Genomic DNA, 23605 nt, shown 5'->3' on the forward strand with positions numbered 1-23605 from the left:
ACAGCAAAACCACAACAACCAGCAATTTACTGTGACTTTCTGTGGTTTAAATACAACACTATAATCTGCTTTGAAAACAGGGATACTGGGAAACGCTACAGGTTCCACCAAACAAGTGCTCGGAGAACGCTAGTATGTAATTACAGTGCACAAGGCATGTTCACACATGCAGTTACTAATATTTCGTCACCGACAAAACCATTTTAGATTGAGTATAACGCAAAGTCAAATGTCTGCCAAAGCTGGCTGCCTCCTTATTGTTACTCTGCTGTTTCACAGGTAACCTGAATGGAAATACCTAAAAATAGGAACTACATTAAAAGGACAAAGCTGCAAAGGAATGTCAGCTCTTGAGTAATGAGTACTCCCTGATTGTTTTTTGTTGCCTCTTTTCTTCAAGCGATAAAAACTGTGCTTGAGAGCACACCTTACCTGTTTATGCTTCAAACCAGTAATCATCATACTCAAGTGTATCTCCATCTGTACAATAACCAACTATGAAATCTAGAAGTCCAACTGTCAAAGGTCACTCAGCCTTGTAACTTACCTATAAATATTGTGAGGGACATACACTTCACTGGAAGGAAACTCCAACACCTCTTTGACAGGCCTAATGTTCTTCTCAGCCACTGGTATAAGAGGGATGAGCTCAGTGGACAAACAGGACTGGGGCAAGTCATGCACTGGAGACATGTCCAGTTTTATGGAGCCTGGAACATTAAATGTGTCAAATGCACATATCAGTACCTGTATATACCGTGCACTGCTCATTTTATGCACATTGATTTTCTAAAATTACCAAATACAACAGATGTATATGCATTAAATCATACCCAACCATAACTGTAGAGCATAACTATGAGGGCAAAATAAAATCAAATATAAAAATAGGTGTTTATATGTAGTGACTGATGACCTGATATGGTCTTTATTCTCCTCTGTGGAGTTGAGGTTTTCTTGATGTCGGAAAGGAACTTAAGCAAATCCTCATCACTCAAACGATCTCCCTCCTGACACAGAAAACACATGGGCACATTCAAATACAGAACAATTTTTTTTTAAACATTTTTATGAAAGAAAGTACAAAGAAAAAAAGCCAAAACATAAGACAGGATAAAATATCCCCATTCCTTTCAGACTCTCACTCAGAGTTAAGTCCTGGTGGTTCTACCAGTAAAATGATACTTGACATTAGGTTCTTGGAACTGAAAGTCAAGGCTACATGGTAGGAACATTACCTAAAAAGATGGAATGCATGACATACCACAGTCAATCAAAGAATGAAACAAGGATAGCCTGTAACCACAATCTTATCTTGTATCTCACAGAGATACTTTTTCTGCTGTCACATATATTTGTCATTTTGTGTTTGGGTGCTGGTCCAACCTGTTTGAAGATGGTGCTGATAGTGATGGTAGCAGGTTTGAAGGCAGAAATGCTACAAAAGTGCTCATCGATGGTACTGTAACGCTCAGAGTTTCTCCTGGGAAGCTGTGCTCTGCGGTCAATGCTGCTCGATTTACCTGTTTTAAACAAAGTGTAAAGATCAGTTGGTCAATTACTATGGATTATCTAAGGAATTCAGCATTCAGGCAAATACATTCAGTAGTCATAGACTCTTAATAACTAAAACTGATGCATGAAGAAAATTACTGGTTCCAGCCTCTAAAGTACAAACCTCCTTTTAAACTATCTGAGTCAGTGACGTCTCGATCTACAGCGGCAGTGGTGATGACATCCATGATATTAACGGTTGCCCAGGCAAAAGGCATACGATAGCGACCCAGCCTCTGACAGAATGCCTCCGCCTGTCCTCGCAGCTTCTCCAGCTTGTCCTTGTTCTAAAAAAGAAAAAGAAAAAATACCTGCAGTAAATATTAGAAAGGGTTGATCAAGTTAAAAGGTGAAAGTACAGTACTGTGTCTCTTTCTTTTTAAAATCGAAGAATTGAGTAACATATAATTATTAACATCTATTACCTTTGCAGAGTCACATTCCCTCAAAGTCATATAAGGGTCTGCACAGTCACTGATCTCACCCTGCTGGAGAACCTTTTCAATCTACAACATAAATACAAAATATACAAGTCATTAAAGTATATTGCTTAATTCTGGAAAGAATATAAAGGCTATGACAGAATAAAGATCTCTTGATTTTACTGAGGGTAAATAGATGAATTGTTAGTTTTCCTGTGTAATACTATGTGACCAATGTTAAGGGATTTGTCATTACCTTGATGACCAGGTAGATATCAGTGGAGGGGTAGGTGACAGAGAAGATGGCAGATCTGGCTAAACTGGAGTGATCCACATGGGGAGTGTGTGGTTTTAAAAAGTTTCTAAACTGCTCTGAGTTCAGATCACAGTAGAAGTTCTCTGATATCTGAAAGAAAACAGGAAAGTTTTACTGAAATGTTTTATGAAGAAAAGTAATGTTGTATAAGACAATAACTTCAGGGAATGAGAAAATGCAAAATGTCATTTAAGGGTAATATTGGATGAGAGACTAAAGAAATAAGTTCATGAAAAGTTGCAGCAGCTTGTTCCATGGAAACCAAATTCTGAGCTGGAATATCATCTATTCAGTCCACTCTGCTTTGGCCTCCCTAATGACATGAGACTAGGAATAGAGCCATATGTCCTGGCCTGGCCTGGCATGGTGTGTGTCATGTGATCCTTTTCACTGGAAAGCCATTAACCACTCTCTGTCATTCTGTGCATCCCAGAGGACCTCAATTACACTGACCACACCATAGGAGACTCCTAGGCAGCCAAACCTGTCCAATACGTTAACCGGAATCCTCACAGTCAGTAAACATGATCAGATTACGCACTTGGACAGAATTTTAGACCGATCTGTTGGTTCGTCCTAAATCTCATTTTGTTAATTGTGGTCCAACGCCTGTCAACAGGAAGCCAAACTTCAGCAAAAATGTTCCTTGACAACTGTACTGACCCTGTTCACTTTAACATCAGGCACATTTACCACAAGAGTGAAAGTTCCCAAATGGCTGCTGTGGAGGAGTCCGCCTTCAACTGCTAAATTACTGCTTGCAATCACAGAAATCACTTGAGTGCCAATTAATCTGAGACTGACTAAATAGCAAAAGCTGCCTCACATTACCATTAAACAGAACAAACATGTCAAACAAAGTGCAAGTTAAAAACTCTGGGTAATTACCTTCAACAACATTTAGCTGGGACAGTCAAAGCACTAAATGTGTATAAGACAAATGCCATTTTGTCAGATCTTAGACAGGGAGTGACAACCATTTTAATGGATTACTCACTAACCAAAGGAGAGTTGGCAGGTTTGGTGCATTTTTATGTACTGTATACATCTCTCTTTTTGTTTTAATATTAAAAAAGAAGCATAAAGAGGCTCTTAAATTTTTGGATTTTTTTGGAAAGACTTTTCCCCAAACAAATATTTTACAGTACATTCTCCACTTTGGGCTAACAGCTATCTTTGGTAAGTGAGAGCTGTACTTCAAGCAAACGGCAGACACACTAAAAGACGTGGCTAACTGATTTCACTGTTGACTGCCTGTATTTGTTCTGATCACATACTGTGTCCTCCCAAGAGGCTGCTGACAGTCCAGCAAAACTGAGCTTGTCTAGTCTTGCACAAAACAAGAAGACAATGATTAGTTATTGCTATTAATGTTTTTAATAAACTGTGAGGCAATCGGACATTTCATAACAGCCTCTTTCTGTTTGTGTGTATGTGTGCTCTAAAAACTCTCTCTAGTCACATCCATGAATCTGATATGATGGTTAAGCCATAAGCAGGCCACTTGTTGGGTCAAATCGTGTGTCTGTACCTTGGCTGATGGACCAAAGAGACATGAATAATAAGCAGAGTATTACGGGGAATTACGTGAACATCTGTTGCAGATTTTACAGATGTGAAAAAAAAACAAAACACAAACACTCCCATTTCCTATGAGATACAGGGGCTGCTGTCTTAGATGCAGAAAAACACAGGGGCAGCAAGAAGGTGGAACACATTAAAGTTTAAGACTCTTGAGAAGGAGGAGAAATTGAAAACAAGAATAGTGAGGACAGAGAGAGAAAAAAGAAGAAAAAAGAGTGAATGGTTCAGAGATAAATGGGTCACTGGCAAATGCTTCACAGTTCCACTTTAATTAAATGTAACTAACAAAACAAGCTTGGACATTTCTCCTTCACACTCTTCACAGCTCAGGCTCTGTCTATACTTAATGTTTTGAAAACAGACCATTAACTTTCACAAGGACAAAGCTAGGTTCTGTGTAATAAAATTAGTCACCTTAAGCAAGATACACTGCGACAGTGTGACACTTCAGCTCTAATATTATAAACTGACACCAAGAGTGGCAGAATATGCCCTTGGTTTATTTACAGGAGGCTATGAGCAAGATGCATGCAACAGAAAGTCTGATTTACAATGTTACTGTTGCTTTTTCCAGGACTACTTAATACACTTCTACTTCCACAATAATGTAGCATTAAACTGCTCTATCTTACCCAGTAACCCGCATTAAGAGTCCTAGTCCTGCAGACAAGCTAGAAAGCAGCTGGGCAGCACAGAGAAAGGGCAAAGCTAACGGCCAAAACGTTGTCTCATCTGTGAGATCCATGAGCACATAAGTACAAACTAAATCCTCCTAGGCCCTTCACCCAAAAAACTATCCAGCTGTGTAAATCCATAGGAAACATGCAAAGAGTCATGGTTCAAAGTGGTTGACTGGGAAAAATCTGCAGAGTATTAGTCGTTATAAAAAAAAAAAAAAAAAAAATAGAAGGACCCCCTAAGGGGCATAAATATGTGAGGATGATGACGGCTAAAAGCTTGTAGATTATACTGATCCTTCACTATCATGCAGCCAGCCAAAATAACTAAAATAAAGATGAAATAAAAAAAAGAATAAATGTTATGTTACAGTAAAATAATGATGGTAGCAAAAATAACATACATTACCACTAATCAATTAATACTTCATGAAGCTAATTTGATTAAGCTAATATATCACTGGTCACATTTGGGTTCTAGTGAGACAAAAAGTTGATTAAAGTCAGAGGTAAATTTTCACTTTGTCCTCAAGTGACAGTTGTCAAAAACAGTTCCAAAAACATTTACTGTAGAGCTACTGAAAATATTTTTGTTCAGTCTCTTCTATACACATTGATAGAGATGGAATTTGACCCTATGACAAAAGAGAAAAAAGTAGTGATTCATCTGATAACAAGATAGCACTTACCTTTTTCTTCTCTTTTAGGTCAAACAAGGCCATTGTGGCAAATACAGGCTCAATGTCAATCTCAAACCTACAATGATGAAAAAAAAAAAAAGTCAAATCAATATGTAAAAGTGTCAGCACAGCAGACAACATGCTACACACTGAAACTCTTTCAGATTGTATTCTATTCTTTACTATTTTATGCCATTTTTGTATATTATTGTTGTGTGGGAAGCAAAAAGTGTATTACAGTAAGTGATGACATGTTTGAAATGAAGGTTAAAAGAAAGGGGATGCTGTTGCCAAACCACTGCAAACTGAGAAATGAGGTCAAGAAAAATATTTGGAAGTTTTAAGGGCTGAAAAAGGGACGAGCGAGATCAAGATTCAAAGGCAAAGAAACCCTGTGTGTGTGTGTGTGTGTGTGTGTGTGTGTGTGTGTGTGTGTGTGTGTGTGTGTGTGTAAGACAGAAAGGGAAAGAGACACAAAGGCAAAATCCCACAGAGAGAGGGAGGGAAAGTGATTTTCTGGAGAGTAGCAACCAGTGCACAGCACTCCACCCTCCCACACCGCTCTGTCCGTCACATCTACTGCATGCCTTTAGGAGAAACTCAACTCAGAGTTTTAACTCCTGATCAGATGTGACACACAAGAATGTACTGCATGTTAAATGCTAAAGAAAAGCCCATGTTTATTACCAAACACAGCCTTACAATCAACCCCTTTTAACACAACTAACTGTTAAGTCTTTTGTCCAACTTATGACAGAGACAGAGGGCAACTGTTAAAGAGCCATTGAACCTCCTACATTTTATGAAAATTGATGACGTACTTGATGGCTTGGCATCTGATCAGGATGCGGTCTCCAGTGTGCTCTTTAGGACAGTCAGGAATGGGCCTGATCTCCACTGCCTCTTCCTAGATCACAATAGAAAAGAAAGTTTTCCAAACAAGCAAGCAAAGGACAGAAATATTGATAAAATGCTTTGTATGCTAGGTATGTAATTAATGTCTCCATGGTACAGTCTTGGGACAATTAATGACCTATATGAAATATAATAAGACTAAATATTGGAGTATAACATAAATATAACATTTGTGTACTATGTTTATTTTAGTGCTCTTGTTAGTCATTTGCTGTATATCCACTGAGAGATGCTGAAGAAGAGCAGAAAGTCACAGACTAACTCAACCCACACATTCACTTTTCATTCGTCTACATAGACACAGTGACTGCTATGCAAAAGCACAAATGTACAGCTCCCAATTTACTAACCTCGTCAGCTGGTGGGTACAGTGCAAACAGCTCAGGGTGTCTGTTTCCCTGCCGTGCATCCTGGTTGAAGCGGTCAAGCTCCTCATGACTGCTGAAAGCCAGCAGCCCCTCAACTCTCTGGTCCGGGGTTAAACACCGCAGGTTAAAGTCGGAGGAGGTCAGTGTGCGGCCACAGTCATCAGTCAACCCTGCTAGAGTTGGAGACTTGACCTGGGGCAAAGACAGATAGAGAAGGAAGAGGGGACAGAGGACAACAGAGAGAGCAGGATGAGACGAATGATATGTATAAGTGAGGGCACTGGAGAAGGAAACCAATAAAGGAAGAGGAAAAATAAGGGGTTATTAAGGCTGAACATCCAAGGGGATATTATTAAAACAGCAAAGGCTATTCTGGTATAATAGTGGATATTTGGTCGAAACATTTCTTTGCCTCATTGAAAAGGGGACTTAAATAAATAAACAGATGAACATTCCTACCATTAATGAACTTCCTGGGATTCATCAGGAATTTATCCAGTGTTCTTTTGAGTTTCCCTAATGTGAGGATTACATCTTCATGATTTAAACAATACAAGGCTAACCCTATACTTGCATGCTGTTGAGAGTGCATAAAACTGTGTTAAGCACAGTCGACAACATGCACTGTATTAATAATGCAGCCTCCATGGTTATGTTGTCAGCAGACACAAACAGCTAACAGGCATTTAGGAAGTCTAGACAGTCTCAGTGTTTTGGCCTAGAGACACTGACGGTCTCCTGTGTTTTTGTGATCTAGCCTTACTCACTGTAGAGAATACAGTATAGGTGTATATTCAAGAGAACATGTAAGACTTTTTGTGTGCAATTAGTAATGTGAGATCTCCCCCTCAGACGTGCATATTATATTACAGTACTTCACAGCTGTGTGCATTTTCAATTAGAACCACTTCCATATGAACACGCAGTTTTTTGTTACTGTATTTTAATACACAGATATAAAATAAGACCACTGAATATTTGACCCTTGGTAAAATGGTATAGGTTACTCATGACTAGTAATATTGATGCATTTTACATTAGCTGACCAGGTTGTGTAATCAGAGATCTCCCAGCAGGCTGATGGCTTCCCGGACAAAAATGAGAGCATTAAATTAGGCTGAGGTGACCCGCTGACCTAAAGCCACAGTGGATCTCAATAACAAGCTCAGTAAATGCTGCAATTTTTGGCCTACATTCAACCTGCCAGGAACAGCAAAAGCTGACTGCACAAAAAATGAGACTCAGCACTGACAATGTCCTTATGGCCTTTAAAATTCTTCACATAGAGTCATGATGTGACACAAATAGCATCAATATGCCCTCTGTCATTCTTGAGAAAGCTCTGATAAGAAAACCAGGCATCAGAAACATTTATAAAATGTCTATTGTGGCCTGTGGTTCGCTGTGATTATGGTTAATAACTTGTGCAGTGTGGTAAACTTCACTCAGTCACTTTAATATAAATGCATTTGAGCTTTAAAATGTCTTGCTCTTCTGGGATTTCTAGAGGAAATGAGTGTAACAGATACTTTTTTGACTGGTCTGTTACCAGCAGCCTGGTACTAGAGGAACATAAAATTTCTCAATCTTGGTAACCACACAGGGCATAACCTCTCTGCTGCCATCATGCATCATGCTTTGAACAGTCCATCTTTCATGTCCACCACTTTCTCCTTGTCTCTTTCTCTCCCATCATCTCTCTACCTCACTTCTCCACTCTTATCCCACAGGCAAACACTGACCGAGCTTCCAACCTGACAGAACATCACCCTACTGAGACTCTAAGAGACCATCACATAATGAACCCAGGGCTATTGCAAAAGCAGATTGAGCAAAAGAAGAGACCCATTACGTACTGAGGAACAATGGTGCTCTTCTTTCTCTCTCTGTCACTCTCTTTCTGGCATGTAGATCATGGGAAGCCCAAGGCTCTAATAAGGGCCTTTTGGTTTGGGTGATTAACCAGAATTGGCAAGAATGGGGAGACAGGAGGGGGGCTGGTGGGGTTTGCTGGTAGTGAGGGATGACTGGGTAACTAGCCAGGGGCTGAGAGTGGAACTGACTGGGACTTTGATTGGCTGGGAATGCTTGATGCTGGGAGCTAGGGATTTGGCCACTATTAGACAAAAGAGCTAGCGAGATGGCAGTGAGAGGATGGGAACTTAGCTTGAAATAATTACAGAGTAAAGGAAGGAAATTGTAATGACAGTAAAGGACTAAGGCAGATATTAGGGATTAATGTGAACCTTGTCTGTGAATGTCTGTGGAAGACGAAGAGAGGATCAGAGTTGAAATTTGTGTGATATTCATTACATTACATTTACATTTATGCATTTGGCAGATACTTTTTTCCAAAGCAACTTACAAGGGGAAGATTAAAAATAACATTGATAACTAGTTGTTTGCAAACCAGATTGTGCACATATAAACATTGCTGCAGTAGAAAGATTTTTAGGAATAACAACACACTGTTCACCATTAAAACATCCCCCACGCAGTCTGACACCACTTTTTGCACCAACCCCTCCTTCATGTTTCCCTTGCATTGTCTTTCCTCTCTCAAGCCTTAATCAGTATGGACTACCATACTGCTCTCCCTTTAATTTTGTCCCCTAACAAAGAGACTTTAACCAAATGGAGGGTATTAGTATTCAAGGGCTTCTGCTTAGGAAACATTTAACTTTGACTCTTTAAATCTATATTTAGACACATGTAATCGTATGATTGCATGTGAAATATATACTGAATTCCATAATAATAGAATATATTTTATCTAACCTGTAAACAAAGCTGATCAAGAGTACTGTAACTGTTTAAACAGTGGTGATATAACCCCTGACCCAAAAGCAACTGGACAGATCAGACTGAGACTAAGTTTGCTGGACCAGACAAGGCTCAGCAGCACTTCCTGCAGTAAGTGTTTTCTTGGCAGATATTTCTGGCAAATTTAACCAAGAGTTTTTCAGAGAAACTGAAGCTTGAGAAGGTGAGTTGAATCAGTGTTGTATAATTAAGTTGAATTCATTAAATGCATGGTTTCTTTTTCTTACTGGTGTCTGCTGGTTTTCAGGCTGGACGTCTGACTCAAAGGTCTGTTTCCGAAGGAGTTTGTGCAGACCGGCTCGCTCTGAATATGCGCTCCAGCCATCTCCCTGGCACCTACAGAGACAAGAATCAGGCAGCAACACACACACACAAAGACACACACACCAAGAAAAACAAGCACAGTTACTTCTGATACACCTCTGCACTTCTAATCACCAGATAACAACACAAACACAAGTCTTACGCAACACAGTGACAGCATAGAGGCAAGTGTTTGTTGGAGACAGAGAGAAAGAGACGGCAACAAAAAGGATCTGAGACTCGATCCCATTGTATAAAATTTATCAGTCACTCTCAAGCCTCTTGCTTCCTCTTTCACCAGCACGTGCAAAATCCTAGACAGTTAGCATATGTTGCACATTATAGCGGCTGGAATACATATAGTCCAGATGTACGAGTGCACTAAAATGATTTAATGTTTCTAAATTCTAAACTACACTGCCAAAGGTACCAGTGTAAAACCATATGGCCATGTGTATCAGATAAACTTTCTGAAGGTCATTCCAGAATATAGGCATTATAAATGGTGTGTTTCTGTGGTAGATTATTTACCTTCTAGAGACCACAAGCCATGGCTGGGTGTAACTCTTTACACAGTCTCTTACATGGGGCTCCAACTCCACTCTGCAGAGAGAGGAAGAAGAAATATGGGCACAAAAGCAAATGCAAATATGCCTGTAAATGTACGCAGACAAGTGAAAAATTGACATTCCTTTCTTATCTTAATCTCTACTTCATGGTCAAGGTGTAGGGCAAATGCTGATAGAGTTTTAAATAATTCACAATAGCAGAATATTTTTTTATACTGAATAACGTCATGCCATGTGGTACTATTCAAGGGTCACTTTTAATACATGACAAAACAGCCATTAGCTTTCTTTTTTCTTATTTAGAAGTTTTTGTGTTTTTTTCAGTGTGCATCCTCTATGGTGACCCACCCATCCGCTGGGACAGAGTGTTTCACAGTCCGACACTCCTTCTCCACCTGCTCCACTTTCAGGTCATCATCAGGAAAGTCTCCGAGCTCTTGCATCAGAGCTGAGTCTCCACTTTGTAGCTGTGACATCAAAAACTCCTCCAGGTCCAAAGGCTCCACTGCTTCATATGACTGGGGCTAAAGAATCAAGTGGTGATGGAGGAAGGAAAGAAAAGAAGCAAAGAATCAGGACATATGATGCAAAATAAAGGAAGACTGGTCTACAGAGAACAATCAGTAAATTTCAGTAAGATACATGTGGGTTCTCTGCTAGGAAAGCAAAGATGTACAGAATGTCAGGATACTGAATCAAAATAAGGTTTGGGATATGTATAAGATAGAGGGAAATATGGAAGTGACAACAAGAAAACATAGTATCCTCTTATAATAGTTAATATTTGTGAGTAAGAGGCTTATCATATCCACACAGTACAGAGGAAGTGCACTGAGAACAGAAATCTTAAGAAAGGAGGTGGAACCAAACATGTTGAATCATGACTATTTCTCTAAACCTCATACCTGTCGAGGGAAAAAAAAAGGACCCGAGCACATTCATAAATAGAAACTGGAAAAAACTGGCCTGTATCAGACAGCAAAGGGCTTTTTTTCCTAAACCTATTTTTAGACACAAACTATCAGCCCACACTCCAGAGCTAGAGCACATCAAAGCCTAAGCTGAAATCACATTTATGTACAGTACAAATGGGTTGTGATGTTCAGTTGTGCTCTTGAATCAGCATATATTTATCATAACGTCACTGAACAGGCAGGGAAGAGGACAAACAGACAGGCTTTTCATCATTAGAAAGTTCTCTTGGGAAAAAAAACACAACTGATGAGATAACACATGTCTCTTTTGTGGTGCCCGGCTGGCTATAGCTGTAAAAGAGGAACCTGCATGGAGCAGGTGTTTCTGTGAAAGGTGGCAGTAAAGTGGGCAGACTTCCAAGCTGATCTGAGAGTTTGCCCACTCTGATAGGCAAGAGCTCAAAAAGAAATGTTCACCGCAGTATTAGACTCAAATACGAACAGGAAACTGTCTTTTTAATTCTCTAAACACATGCAATGTAAACAGAATAAAACCAGTATACACAAAAAGATTAAAGCTTTTAATGCTGCACACCATCCCACACGAAAGGAATTTGCATGACAAATGTGTAAAGTGTGAGAGTGTGAGATCATAAGGTGTTTGCACAGAAGACGGAGAAAAAATCATCTGAAGCCAAATAACTCACTTGCAGACACGCACACAATTCAAAGAGACAATTCAGAGAAAAGATAGAGGTAAATGCTGCAACAACATGAGTCACTGCTGCTCCTAACTTTTGAAATCAGAACAAATTCCATTGGCCTTCAGACATGTTTTTGCACATCAATCCACCCTGGAGGATATCTTTCTCTGCGAAGCACAATATCACAAGTTAGTAATAATGGATAGCACTGAAGATGGAAATAACTGACTGTATCATTATTTCTTTAAAAGTCAGATTGAAGAACCCCAAACTCCTTTTTCTGACAAAGGGGAGTGGGCCTCAACAGTGTCTCTTCAGCAGCAGTGTTCTCCATATGCATCTCACTGCCTGTGTTGTTCAAAGTTCAAATAATCACACTAGCATGGCCCCTTTTTCTTGTTGAGTATGGAGGCTAACGAAAACAAATGAATGCAAATATATGCATGCCTCTGATCAGCGCCTACTGCTCTGTGGAGTCATGAAAGGAGCAAGCAAACAACTGTACTAAACCCTTGCAAAATCGGCACAGAATAGTAGCCAAAATTGGAATGTACAGGTGATGTCTTTGCAGCACTGGATGAGACTGGATGTCATTTTTACTGCAGGAATCACTAGAGTTAACATCAATGCACAGTGCAAGCACATGCCACAACAAATTAGCTGTCTGAGAAATGTTTACATTTACAAGCACTATGGTTCAATAAAAACTGTCACTGAAGCCTGTCTTATGGAACATACATTCACTGAAAACTATCAATCCAAATCACTTTACCAGACACTAGTTAGAATGAGAGAATGAGAACAGACTAGAGACATTAACAATTCATAACAAACACCATTCATTCAAAGTAAAGCCACATCTTCATGTTATTAAAACAACTAAGTGCACTTGTTATAATAAAGTATCACTATACAACAGCTCATATCAAAACAGAACACTTACCCGACTGAAAACTGCAAACTGCACCATAAAAAGGAAGCGTACAAAATGGCGCACTCCGGATACAGGAACCTGTGTACCTACTGACGCTCAATGGGTTTTGCTTAATCTAAGCCACAACCCCAGTTTAGATCCTCTTCAAATCAAACCTCCTATTCATAGAAGCTGAAAACCTAATAAAAATATTCTGCATTGGCAAAACTGGAGGAATTATTTAAAGTGAATGAATGAAAATGTTGAAGCTGCCTGATTCTTCCCGATTGTTCGAACCGCCAGAATGTTTTCATGCAACTTTCGAGTGTTCAGACAAAGTGTCTTACAGTTCAGAGCTGAAGGGAAGAAACCACAAGACAGAAAAGGAAGTGACATCAGCGAGGCGTCCCTCTATCAACTGGTGTTTCAACAGACAGGAACAGAAACTACATCCGCACACATGTGCAGGTACTTATAAACACAGAAATGCATGCGAGTACACAAACATGCACTGCACACAAGCTGATTTTTATTTTAATCCCTCCATTTCTACATTAAACCAACAACATACAATACTAATCAGTCAGTATTTGATATTTCAGGCACTAAAAATAGCAGTGGAGTGCTAGAGGCAGGATGGTGATAATCAACAAAGTGATTCACATTACAACTGCAACAACAAACATCCCTCCCTCATCCCAGTTCTAGACGTGACTGCTGAATAATGGGAAACTATCATCACCGAGATTATAGCATTAAAACCCCTCTCTCGCATCCCAAATCCAGCCATATTAAAGATTTGCCCGTGTAAGCTGCAAGGTAAGCAGGCCCCATCCAGCGGCTGTCAGTAGCCAAGGCACTGACCCATTTCCCAAGCAGGTTAGAGATTAACCATGTTGCAGGCAACAAACTGGGGTGGGATGGATGGTCCAAGAGCTCCTCCTCAACCCTGTCAGCTGACAAGCTCAAGGATCATCACTGGGAAAGTATCAAAGGCCAGCAGCTCAGTCAGTCATGCACACAGATATGTCAGGAGACTTAGCGCCAAAGAGCTTAGAAAACTTTAAATGAGAGAGATGTAGGCCAGCAAAGAGGAGAGAAATGTGAGGGAATGACAAAAATAGAAAAAAGCAAGAGGTCTGAGAGAGGAATATATATAAATGTGGAAGGCAACAACAGAAGTTCACAGAGCACCACAGAGAGACTACAGCGTAGTGGGAACAAATCCCTGCAAAGGATTATATGCATCATTCTGACTGGTTGCTTTAGAGAGCAGGAATCACTCTTAACTCTCTGCTAGGCTTCAACCTAAGAGGCAAGAAAACAAGCAGTCATGACGGCATTCAATCTAGTGTTAAAACTTGCGAAACCAGGTTTTTCAAAGCCTGTTAAATCAAAGAAGAATGTCAGGCTGGGTTTAACAAAAGCACATTAAGCCATGACGATAGTCCCTTCTCATGTATTGTTGGAATAAGAAAAAAAACACAGCTCTTGTGTAGAAATGCAGAAAGAGGTTTTTTAGGCTGTTAAGTGTGATGTAGCAGAATTTGCAGTGACTGAAATTATAACAGGCTACACTGAGTCAGACATTCTCAGTGTTAATGACAGTAAAGAGGATATACTTACTCTGCAGTGTAAGCGCAACAACGAAAAGCTGAGAGATTGCAATGGAAACCACTCCACTTGGTCAACATGAATGTGTACTTTACTAGAACACCATGAGCATTAAGTGATGTTAGAGACACAGCATTCAGTCTTGTCTGCTAAGCTCTCTGAATGCATTTAATGTAAAATGTTTGACTGAACAATTTTCAATAACTAGAAGCACTCGGAGAGCGCAGACCTCCGCCAAGGCTGATCAGTGGCCCCCCCGTGGGCCCCCCCACCCCCGATCACCACCAAAATGTAATCATTTCTTCCTTATCCCATTTCCAACAAACCCTGAAAATTTCATCCAAATCTGTCCATAACTTTTTGAGTTATGTTGCACACTAATGATCAGTGGCCCCCCCTCGTGGGCCCCCCCACCCCCGATCACCACCAAAATTTAATCATTTCTTCCTCATCCCATTTCCAACAAACCCTGAAAATTTCATCCAAATCTGTCCATAACTTTTTGAGTTATGTTGCACACTAACGATCAGTGCCCCCCCCCCCCCCCCCCCCCCCGTGGGCCCCCCCACCCCCAATCACCACCAAAATTTAATCATTTCTTCCTTATCCCATTTCCAACAAACCCTGAAAATTTCATCTAAATCTGTCCATAACTTTTTGAGTTATGTTGCACACTAACGGACAGACAAACAAACAAACAAACCCTGGCAAAAACATAACCTCCTTGGCGGAGGTAAAAATGTCTTCTGACTTTAACTGAAATTGCATGTCTTTTAGAATCAAATATCTCCAATTACTTCCATTCCTTGGCAAACTAGTTCTGGGTGCAAAACAATAACTTAACAACTTGTTTCATCCACTATTTAACTGATTTTGATAAATCAATTATAGATGGTAACATGATCTGGACCATGTGAGAAATATGTCGCAAATAAAAGTCCAAAACTCACCACAGTGAGGCACACTGAAGCTGATGCGTTGGAGTTGGTTCGGCTGTGATGGAATCCATGGTTTCCAATAAAGTGACGCCTGATCTCTGCGGAAGAGTGCCTAGAAATAAACATCAAAACACACATAGATTATTGAGGTTATGAGGCAACAGACAGATAATAATCATTTGCATATCAGGATATTACAGAAGAACTATAGAGGAACAATTGAAACATACGCAAACAGACAAAACTAATGCGCACAACCTCACGTAAAACTGCAGTTATCTGAAAAGTTCAACCAACATGCAGAATGTATCTTAATGAGAAATGCGACAGCAATTCCACCATTGTTCCTCCTTGCATTAGTATGAACTGGTCAGCCATGGTGATTCCATTCATTCATTGTTTGCTCTCTACAGACGCACATCTCCACTGGCTGTACAAAGGCTTTGTCATGCTGGCAGCGATACAGGCAGTGGAATAAACACGGTGTCCTGATTTAAGGGTCAGGTCGAACAGCAAATCAACATAACATAGGACTAAAGTATTATCCTATTTATGTGTACATGTTTGTCTGTAGCTCTATCAAAAAAAGACAGAATGATATGAAGAGAGCTAGTGTATAAATTTCTTGCGCACATTTCATCTCAGTGACGCCAGCTGATGCACTGTCTACTCCTTTGTAATAAATCTACCGTATCATTGGAGTCCTACCAAACTCCACACAATATCTGCTTTATTCTCTGCAGCTAGATGATGAGAGGGCAATTCTGTGTATGAATGCATTTCGAATGTGTGTTTAGCATGTGTGTATGTTTTTTGTTTGCTCACTGAGTGTCGGACAAAGTTTACTCTAATATTGCTGGTGTTACATAGGGAAGAGTTAGAGGGCAGAGACTTAAGTAAGTGGGTCGCATTCTCTGCCACCTTCCCTGTGGTCACTCTCATGCATTCATTAAGTCCCTATGGTCATTGTTATGACAGTTCTGTTACTAATTACCACCACAAGCCCATGAACGGCAGTGCAGCGAAGGCATTCCAACATGTCAAATCCACTAAGGCTGCAGAGTCACTAAAGCGTGCACAATCTGTACGACAGCCTCATGTACACATCTGATTACAGCAACACTGTATCATCGGACCCGCTTGCTTTTCAAGAATAAAAAGGACTTGATCCATGTTCCTATGTAAAGTACTGACATTTCACAGCTTCATTTGAAAAGATTTAATATTGTTCAAGTCAATCTGAGATACACAGTTATGTGGTTCATAACATGGTCCCCACCCTGTTGTCACTCACAAAACAAGCTGAGTCAATGTTGTAACTGCATAGCACAGAAGGTCAAGGGTGGGAAAACTGTATATGTAGAACAAACTAACATCTTGTAAAACTAAACACAAACCCCAACTACTTTGTTGACATAAAAAAATCATCTAATATACATTAAAACAAACAGCAATGTAAGACTGTCTTTTCACAAATGCTATAAAAAAGCATTGTGGTTTCTATGTTAACATTCACACACATGCATGGTCACATTATCAACTCTCCCTTTTTTTTACAACCAGCAACAACAGCACTATCTTATGTAATTTTTGCCTTGCACAAAAGTCACTCTTGAACAACACATTTTTAACCCCTCTGTAACTCAAAAGTACACTACAAGCCTGCAGCAGCCAAGTGGCTGGTCTACTGGAGTAGAGAAGATAAATTCAGTACGGTGCCAGAATCTTGTTCAACTATCCACTTCTTATACTAATGTCTTGAAGGTGAGTACTGGAAAACACTTGTCATCATGCAAAGAGTCAAATCACATAAGCCAGAGGGGCTTAAAGGAGCTGTAGGTAAGAAACTAAAGCTCCCAAAGCCTGAAGTCAACAACATAGATGGATCTCCTCCCACCTCCACCTCACTGTACACACAGAGATGACTAACAGGACAGAGAATTGACAAGGTCCTTAAACTAAGACTAATCTAACTTTCATTGACTCAATATGAGATTATGAGATACAGAAGAGAAACACAATTGAAAGTATTGTTTCTTGCCTGAGGCCAAATTTTTTGAGGGGCACACTGAGCCATTGCCATAGGCAATGTAAAAATGTAAACAGTTTAAAACCATCTCATAACTTGACTTCAAAAGAAGCATGCCCTTCCCTTTGTACCAAATGAGCCCATAACCTCACCACTAATGTGCTCTCCTGCGACATGTTACCAAAGACACAAAGGAAAAAGCACACAGCTCCATAACGTTACTCAGACACGGTATGTAAACTTACATTTGCATAAACATGGAATGTCACATCCGTGTACATATATATGAGATTGCTTACTTGCATACACTGACAAACACTCTGGATTGGTCTATAAAAAGACTAGGCAAGTAAAACAGTAATCAGGCTTTGCCAGCAGAGCCGAGCAGGCATTATTTTACCACTAGCAGACAAACAGCTCGTCACAGCAGACAGCATCTGTCATTCTCCTTAACGGGACACTGTCTAAGCATCTGTTGTTCTATCCAACTAAAGCTGTTCTTGTCAGGAAGACAAAAAGTGGAGCTGTAAATTTTGGTCATTTTTGGAAAAAACAAATATATATAAAAAAAAAAAAGCTACTTATGCAAAAACATATGGCTTAATTAATTTTTACTGAAACCACCGAGACCCAGCCCAAACAGCCCCAACTATTTTACATTCAAATAATTGCAAAGATTTAGCTGACAAAACCAAATTATCGTAGTGTTGGTGATATGGGTTCTCTTATAAGTTGAATGAAATCTATTTACATGACCTTGTGGTAGTGGTAACATAAATTACTCTGTAAAATCCAAAGCAACTGAAGTTGACTTCTTTGATGATGAAAAAGGCTTCTGGAGTTTTTTTTCTTTTTTTAGTGTGTCTCAGCAGGTTTAGGGATCTCTGAGAATGACCACTGTGGCATTCCCTGAGAGACACATCCTTCAACACTGGCCTTTCAGTTTGATGACGTTGTACTAAAATAAAATGCGCATAGACTTGTGAGATTCAGCAAAGTCACGTAAAGGTTCATTTACGTTGAATAGCGCACAAAGGACTCCTCCACTACAAATGAAAAGACTGATTAAAAAAAAACATGCTGCCTCTTAAAAACAAAACCAGGTTATGATAGAGGAATCTGATTACCAATCTGCTGTATGTGTACACTGATGTTAGCGGTTACCACAGTGCATGTACACCTCTTGTACTATTTTGTATGTCACCTAGTATCTCTTAGTAACCTCATTTCTTGTTTCTCTGTAAACACACAGGTCGTCACTAACCAGAACATTAGGAAGACATTGTTTACTTTGAATCAGAACAAAACCAGGCCTGACAACAATAAATACTAGTTTCCTTTCGCTTTTTCATGTGATATAATTAGAATGTATAATTAACACTGATGAGGATGGCACTCTGAAACAGCTGCTGCCAGGTTGTGGATGTAGAGCCAGAATTTCTACTGACAGCAAACTCCAGCTTGTGTATAAATCAGAGCTGATGACAGAGTAGGCACACTGTCAGCACATGGTTTATCCTGCTATTGGTGTGGGAAAACAGCTAAAAATACGTCATAAAGCATATCATGCACAGTACTTAAGTAAATTACAACATCGCTATCATGTAATTGCACTCAAAGTAGTCCAATTAATCCCTAATCTTGTCATTTGATTACCCATCTACTTATTTAATATTATTAAAGAAAAATAATATGCTGTATTACCCATACTTGAACAAAACACTTCAATATAGCGTTATTTTCTTGTGATAGTGTTATAATGATCTGGGACCCAGTGTCAAAGAACTTTGTCTCAATTATTCAGGGAAGCCAGAGGGATGTGAATGTTTTATCATTAATCAGAATAAAATGGTTTTGATAATGCAGGAATCTGTGTGACCCCATAGTTTTACGTATTTATGAGATGTCAAAAATGCTTCTAATCATTTAAGCATTTGAGCTGTCATTTTGATGTCGGACTTTCTATTTCTTTATTGTCCAGAAGGTTACTACAATGTGGGGATTTCTTCTTAAAGAAATGGGTCTCCTCCCAGAACCCACAGCCGAGGCAATTTTTGTCATTGGTTTCCAAACAGAAAACCTTTAATAACCCCTTCCCTATAGAAAGAGGCCAACTCTGTTGTTATGTCATGCTGTCTACAGCAGGCCTGCACTTGCTGTGTGTGCATATGGTGTGTTCTGTCAGCATTTCTGAAATCATTGCCCAAGCAGTCTTTCAATTGAGTCCAGCTCTGCTCTATCACTACTACGTGCAGATTAATAACCCAGAGACACAGCAGAGGGCCCAATCTATAATTCTACTCTTGATTGTATGTATTTTCAGTCCTTATGACGTGGTTGCTATCAGGTACATTTCCCGCAGGGGTTTTCATGACGGTACCAGTATTACCAAGCTTTCAACTCACTCAACCAAACCATCTTTTTTTTTTTTTTACAAGCTTCATATTCTATGAGTTCTAATAACAATACGAATAGAAAGAAAACTATATAACACATTAAAATGTACAGTAATTAGCATTGCAAAGTATGCTAAATCAAAGACTCCATTATGAAGTTACTGTGATCGCAGATACAGTCGCAGAAAAAATTATTAAACCATCAAAAGTAATCAAAAACAATGGTTATGCAATCAAGTACTAACTCCTGTGTGTATCATGTGATTAAAACAGACAGAAAAGAAAACATGGAATGCCTAAAAGCATTGTTTTTGTCAGTACAATGCCATAGCTATTGATGTAAGAACTTAAGTGACTTTGGTTATTATCAAGAAAACATGGAAAATGGTTAGATATCAGCTCTGAAATTAAACTCTTATGAGCTATTTTCATTCTTATCCAAACAAATGTACCTTTAGTTGTGCCAGGCATTAAAATGAACAAGAAATTGAAGAAAAAAAATAGTGGTCTAATAATTGTTTCTCCAACTGTATAGTCTTATCTTTGGTCCAACTGTTTGGATTGACAGCAGGTCTGGAAGAAAAAACGACCACTGCGGTCAACGACTGATTTGCCACTCTTCAAGAAAGTTTAACAGCCTCCCTTTGTTGAGTTTATTGAGAACTGGAGGTGGCACAAAATTTCATAGGTGGCTCCCTGGTAATTTTCTTTGTAGTAAAAACCTTGTTCTGGCTAGACAGACTAGAAATGTTATGATTGTAATACTTATTGTCAAGTCATTCCTCCAGTAGAGGTGGAAAAACCCTTCTTATACTCATCTTTAATCCTTCATCTGAGCCAAACAGGAAGGAAAATGGCGAATGGTGTGGTGTGAATAACAAGAGGAAGAAAGCAAACCAAAGGGATGCCCCCACTGTGTGTCTCATACTATCATATGTCTCCAGACTTAATGGGTCTTACTGCTATCAGCACCATCACAACTCAGTTTCCTGTCAAAGGGAGGCACACACAAACATAACAGTATTTTGGCCACTTCAAGGAAGAGAATGTGACCATGGACACTTCAGACAAATTCAAGAAAAGTCAGTGCTCTTAACACAAAGGAAGTCCTTCCTCAAATATTTTTTTTTTTTTTGTTCACCAGTTTGTGTGTCTTCTTGACACCCTGCTCATCTCTCAAAAGGCCCACCAACAGTCATAAGGGTTAACAGATGTCATTAGCCAGAGCCCAGAGGAAATCAGATGCAACTCAATCCGGTCCCCCCTGCCATTTTCGAGTACTGAGCGACAGAGGCCCCCTGTCCACAGCTGTCCTCACACCTGTTACCATATGCTGGTCTGGAGCATCGTGTTCTGAGGTAGAATATTAAGTGCTGAACTTCATTTCATCTAGTCACCAAAATAAAGCCTTCTGCTGCGCCACATTCTTCATTCACCATTATTCATTTAATACATTTGCATGTCTTTCCCATTCCTCTTTTTACATTGTACAGAGAAAAAAAAAACATTTCCTGATTTAAAACTGCCACAAACAAAAAGCGAAGTGAAACCACAGAGACAATATATGTCCACAGTGCGCACAATTTCCTTTACACTTCATCCAGATAGAGAGAGATAGACAGGAACTGCTCACGGTCACATGCAGGATATTTAGGGTCTAACCCTAAAGTACGTAAATAACAGCCAGTCCAAGGCACACACAACACTTATAATTAAGAGAATCTTTAGCTTATAATATACTTAAGTTTCAACTTGTGACCACTGTTCCTCTTTTCCCAACAGTATGACCGTGTATAGCTTTTGGTGTCAAAACTGCTCCTTCATTATTTAACATTCACCTTTATAACCAATTCATCCACATATATCAGAGTGTATTTGTGGTTCACTTTTATTTACAAGGGTTTGAGTTTTAGTCTAGGTCCTACCTTACTACTCTCAGTTCTTATCACCTTTCTGTTCATTATTATACCAGAGAGAAAGATTGTCAAATGAAAAACAGTTCATATATACGCAACCTCCGAGTCTACATTAAAAAGTCTAGAATTGGGTTTAATATGACGCATTTTCATACTATGAGGTACTTATATTACTTTGTTTGCTGTATTTGTTATGCATATTAACCATTAACCAGACTGTATAAAGTCAAACTCATGTGACAAAATCATTATGAAAACCATCCATATTGAATAACACAAAGAGCAGATATCTACTCATGAACTCTCATCAGTGTTGATGAGCATAAATACACCATCATGTATTGGCTGTGCTGCTCTCAATACCTTACAAAGCACATAGCAATAAAGCATACTATTCTACCAGCAATTCTACCAGCTATTCTACCACTCTGCTGGCTCATCTTTGGAGTCAGGCTGTGACCCAGTATCATTCACATCCCCTAGCAGCTGAGCTCAGCTCTGCACAGTATCTGTGATTTCTCCTGGCTGTAAAAAAAACAAAAAACAAAAAACATGACTTAAGCACCTTCATTGTGGTGGTGAGCAAAGCATATCGTACTCACCATCAAAAGGTTTTGGACCTCTTCCAAACATAAATTTGCTGTTGTTTCACATCTCAGTGGTAAACAATTAAAATGCCTCATAGAAAACTGCATGCAGGTCATTTTAAGTATTTCCATTGTGGCATTTTCTGTACCTTAGGCAGAACACCCAGGCAAATTAAGGCACCACCTTTGTCAAATTAATGTAAAATCAAAATGGAAAGCAGTGAAACTAAATGACCTTTGTTGGATGTAATGGTTGCAAGCTTTCTGAGTATTGTCAATTGTGTTCAACCTTTTCCAACTTAATAGTGGTGGTTCAAAATCAATTAAGTGAAATGATCATTTTAAAAATACTAGAACGCAGACAGCACATGAGCCTTCTGAGAAGCAAGACGATAATGAGGTTGAGTAACTTGTTTTCTCATTTGCCATTTTTAATTTGACTAATTCATTCACTAACTCTGCTCATATCTCTAGTGTGAATGAACATCGGTGATCTGTTTATTGCTGCTTGCTCAGAACGCACTGCACTACTAATAAAAGAAGTACTGCATAAGTATTATATGGCATTGCTGTTAAGCATGTTTGTTTTAATAACTTCTACTACAGAGGCATGGTACACAATGGACTTCCATGTATGTACTTCCTCCACACCTGGCTAGTGTCACAGCAGGAACTATGACCACATCCCCCCCCCCCCCCCCCCCCCCCCATCATTTACAACAGCTCTATGGACTACTCAGACCTTACACACCACAGGAAATGATCATATTAGTAACACTAGATATAGAATCAGTATCCTCACAAGGAGGAAATGGCAGTAAAAGAATACAGATGTGTCAGATTATCGCTAAGCTTCAGAATTGTTTCTCCATAGCACTGAATCTTCTAGTTTTGTCAAAATAATGATCCCCTGACACTGGAACAATAGAATTTATGATCATATAGGTCGTTCTTTATGGCTCCCTTTAAGAAAGTTGCCTGTATTATATGCTTCAGGCTTCTAGTTCTGATGGGACGGACTGAACTAACCTGCAGCATTAACATTCACAACATGTGGCTGCCTGCTCCACTGTGGAATCCCCTCCTCAAGTCTCTGGAGAGCTACCAAAAGTTCACCTTCACCGCTGAACCTAGCCTGACACCCCACGCACACCCACAGGAGCTTTGTACCTGTTGATTTTCAGAGCGAAAGCCCGTCGCTCTGCGCTGCCCAGAGAAGCCATATGCGGGTCTGGGGTCCGCTTCAGCTGCTCCGGCTCCGGTGCTTCCCTACGGACGAACCCGCCTCTCTGTCACCGACGTGAAGCTTCCGTGGCTCACTCCCGCACAAGTGTCATGTCAACATTCATCTTGGCTGTGGCGGCAGCGGCGGCGTTCCTGGGT

General features: G+C 39.7%; 1 protein-coding gene across 1 annotated transcript in view; it reads right to left on the minus strand.

Moving 5' to 3' along the window:
* Positions 1-23605, minus strand: part of dock8 (dedicator of cytokinesis 8) — a 51912-nt gene extending 28307 nt beyond the window's left edge. The window contains exons 1-14 of the mRNA XM_030143047.1: positions 23393-23605; positions 15307-15406; positions 10560-10735; positions 10174-10245; positions 9567-9675; positions 6499-6708; positions 6055-6140; positions 5243-5309; positions 2233-2382; positions 1980-2060; positions 1679-1841; positions 1387-1523; positions 917-1010; positions 548-710 (exon numbers count right to left, since the gene is read on the minus strand). Of these exons, the coding sequence (XP_029998907.1) occupies positions 548-710; positions 917-1010; positions 1387-1523; positions 1679-1841; positions 1980-2060; positions 2233-2382; positions 5243-5309; positions 6055-6140; positions 6499-6708; positions 9567-9675; positions 10174-10245; positions 10560-10735; positions 15307-15406; positions 23393-23445 (1661 nt within the window). The 5' untranslated portion in view covers positions 23446-23605. The remainder of the gene's footprint in view (positions 1-547; positions 711-916; positions 1011-1386; positions 1524-1678; positions 1842-1979; positions 2061-2232; positions 2383-5242; positions 5310-6054; positions 6141-6498; positions 6709-9566; positions 9676-10173; positions 10246-10559; positions 10736-15306; positions 15407-23392) is intronic.

This window comes from Sphaeramia orbicularis, chromosome 9 (genome assembly GCF_902148855.1).
Source record: "Sphaeramia orbicularis chromosome 9, fSphaOr1.1, whole genome shotgun sequence".
Classification (NCBI taxonomy): domain Eukaryota; kingdom Metazoa; phylum Chordata; class Actinopteri; order Kurtiformes; family Apogonidae; genus Sphaeramia; species Sphaeramia orbicularis.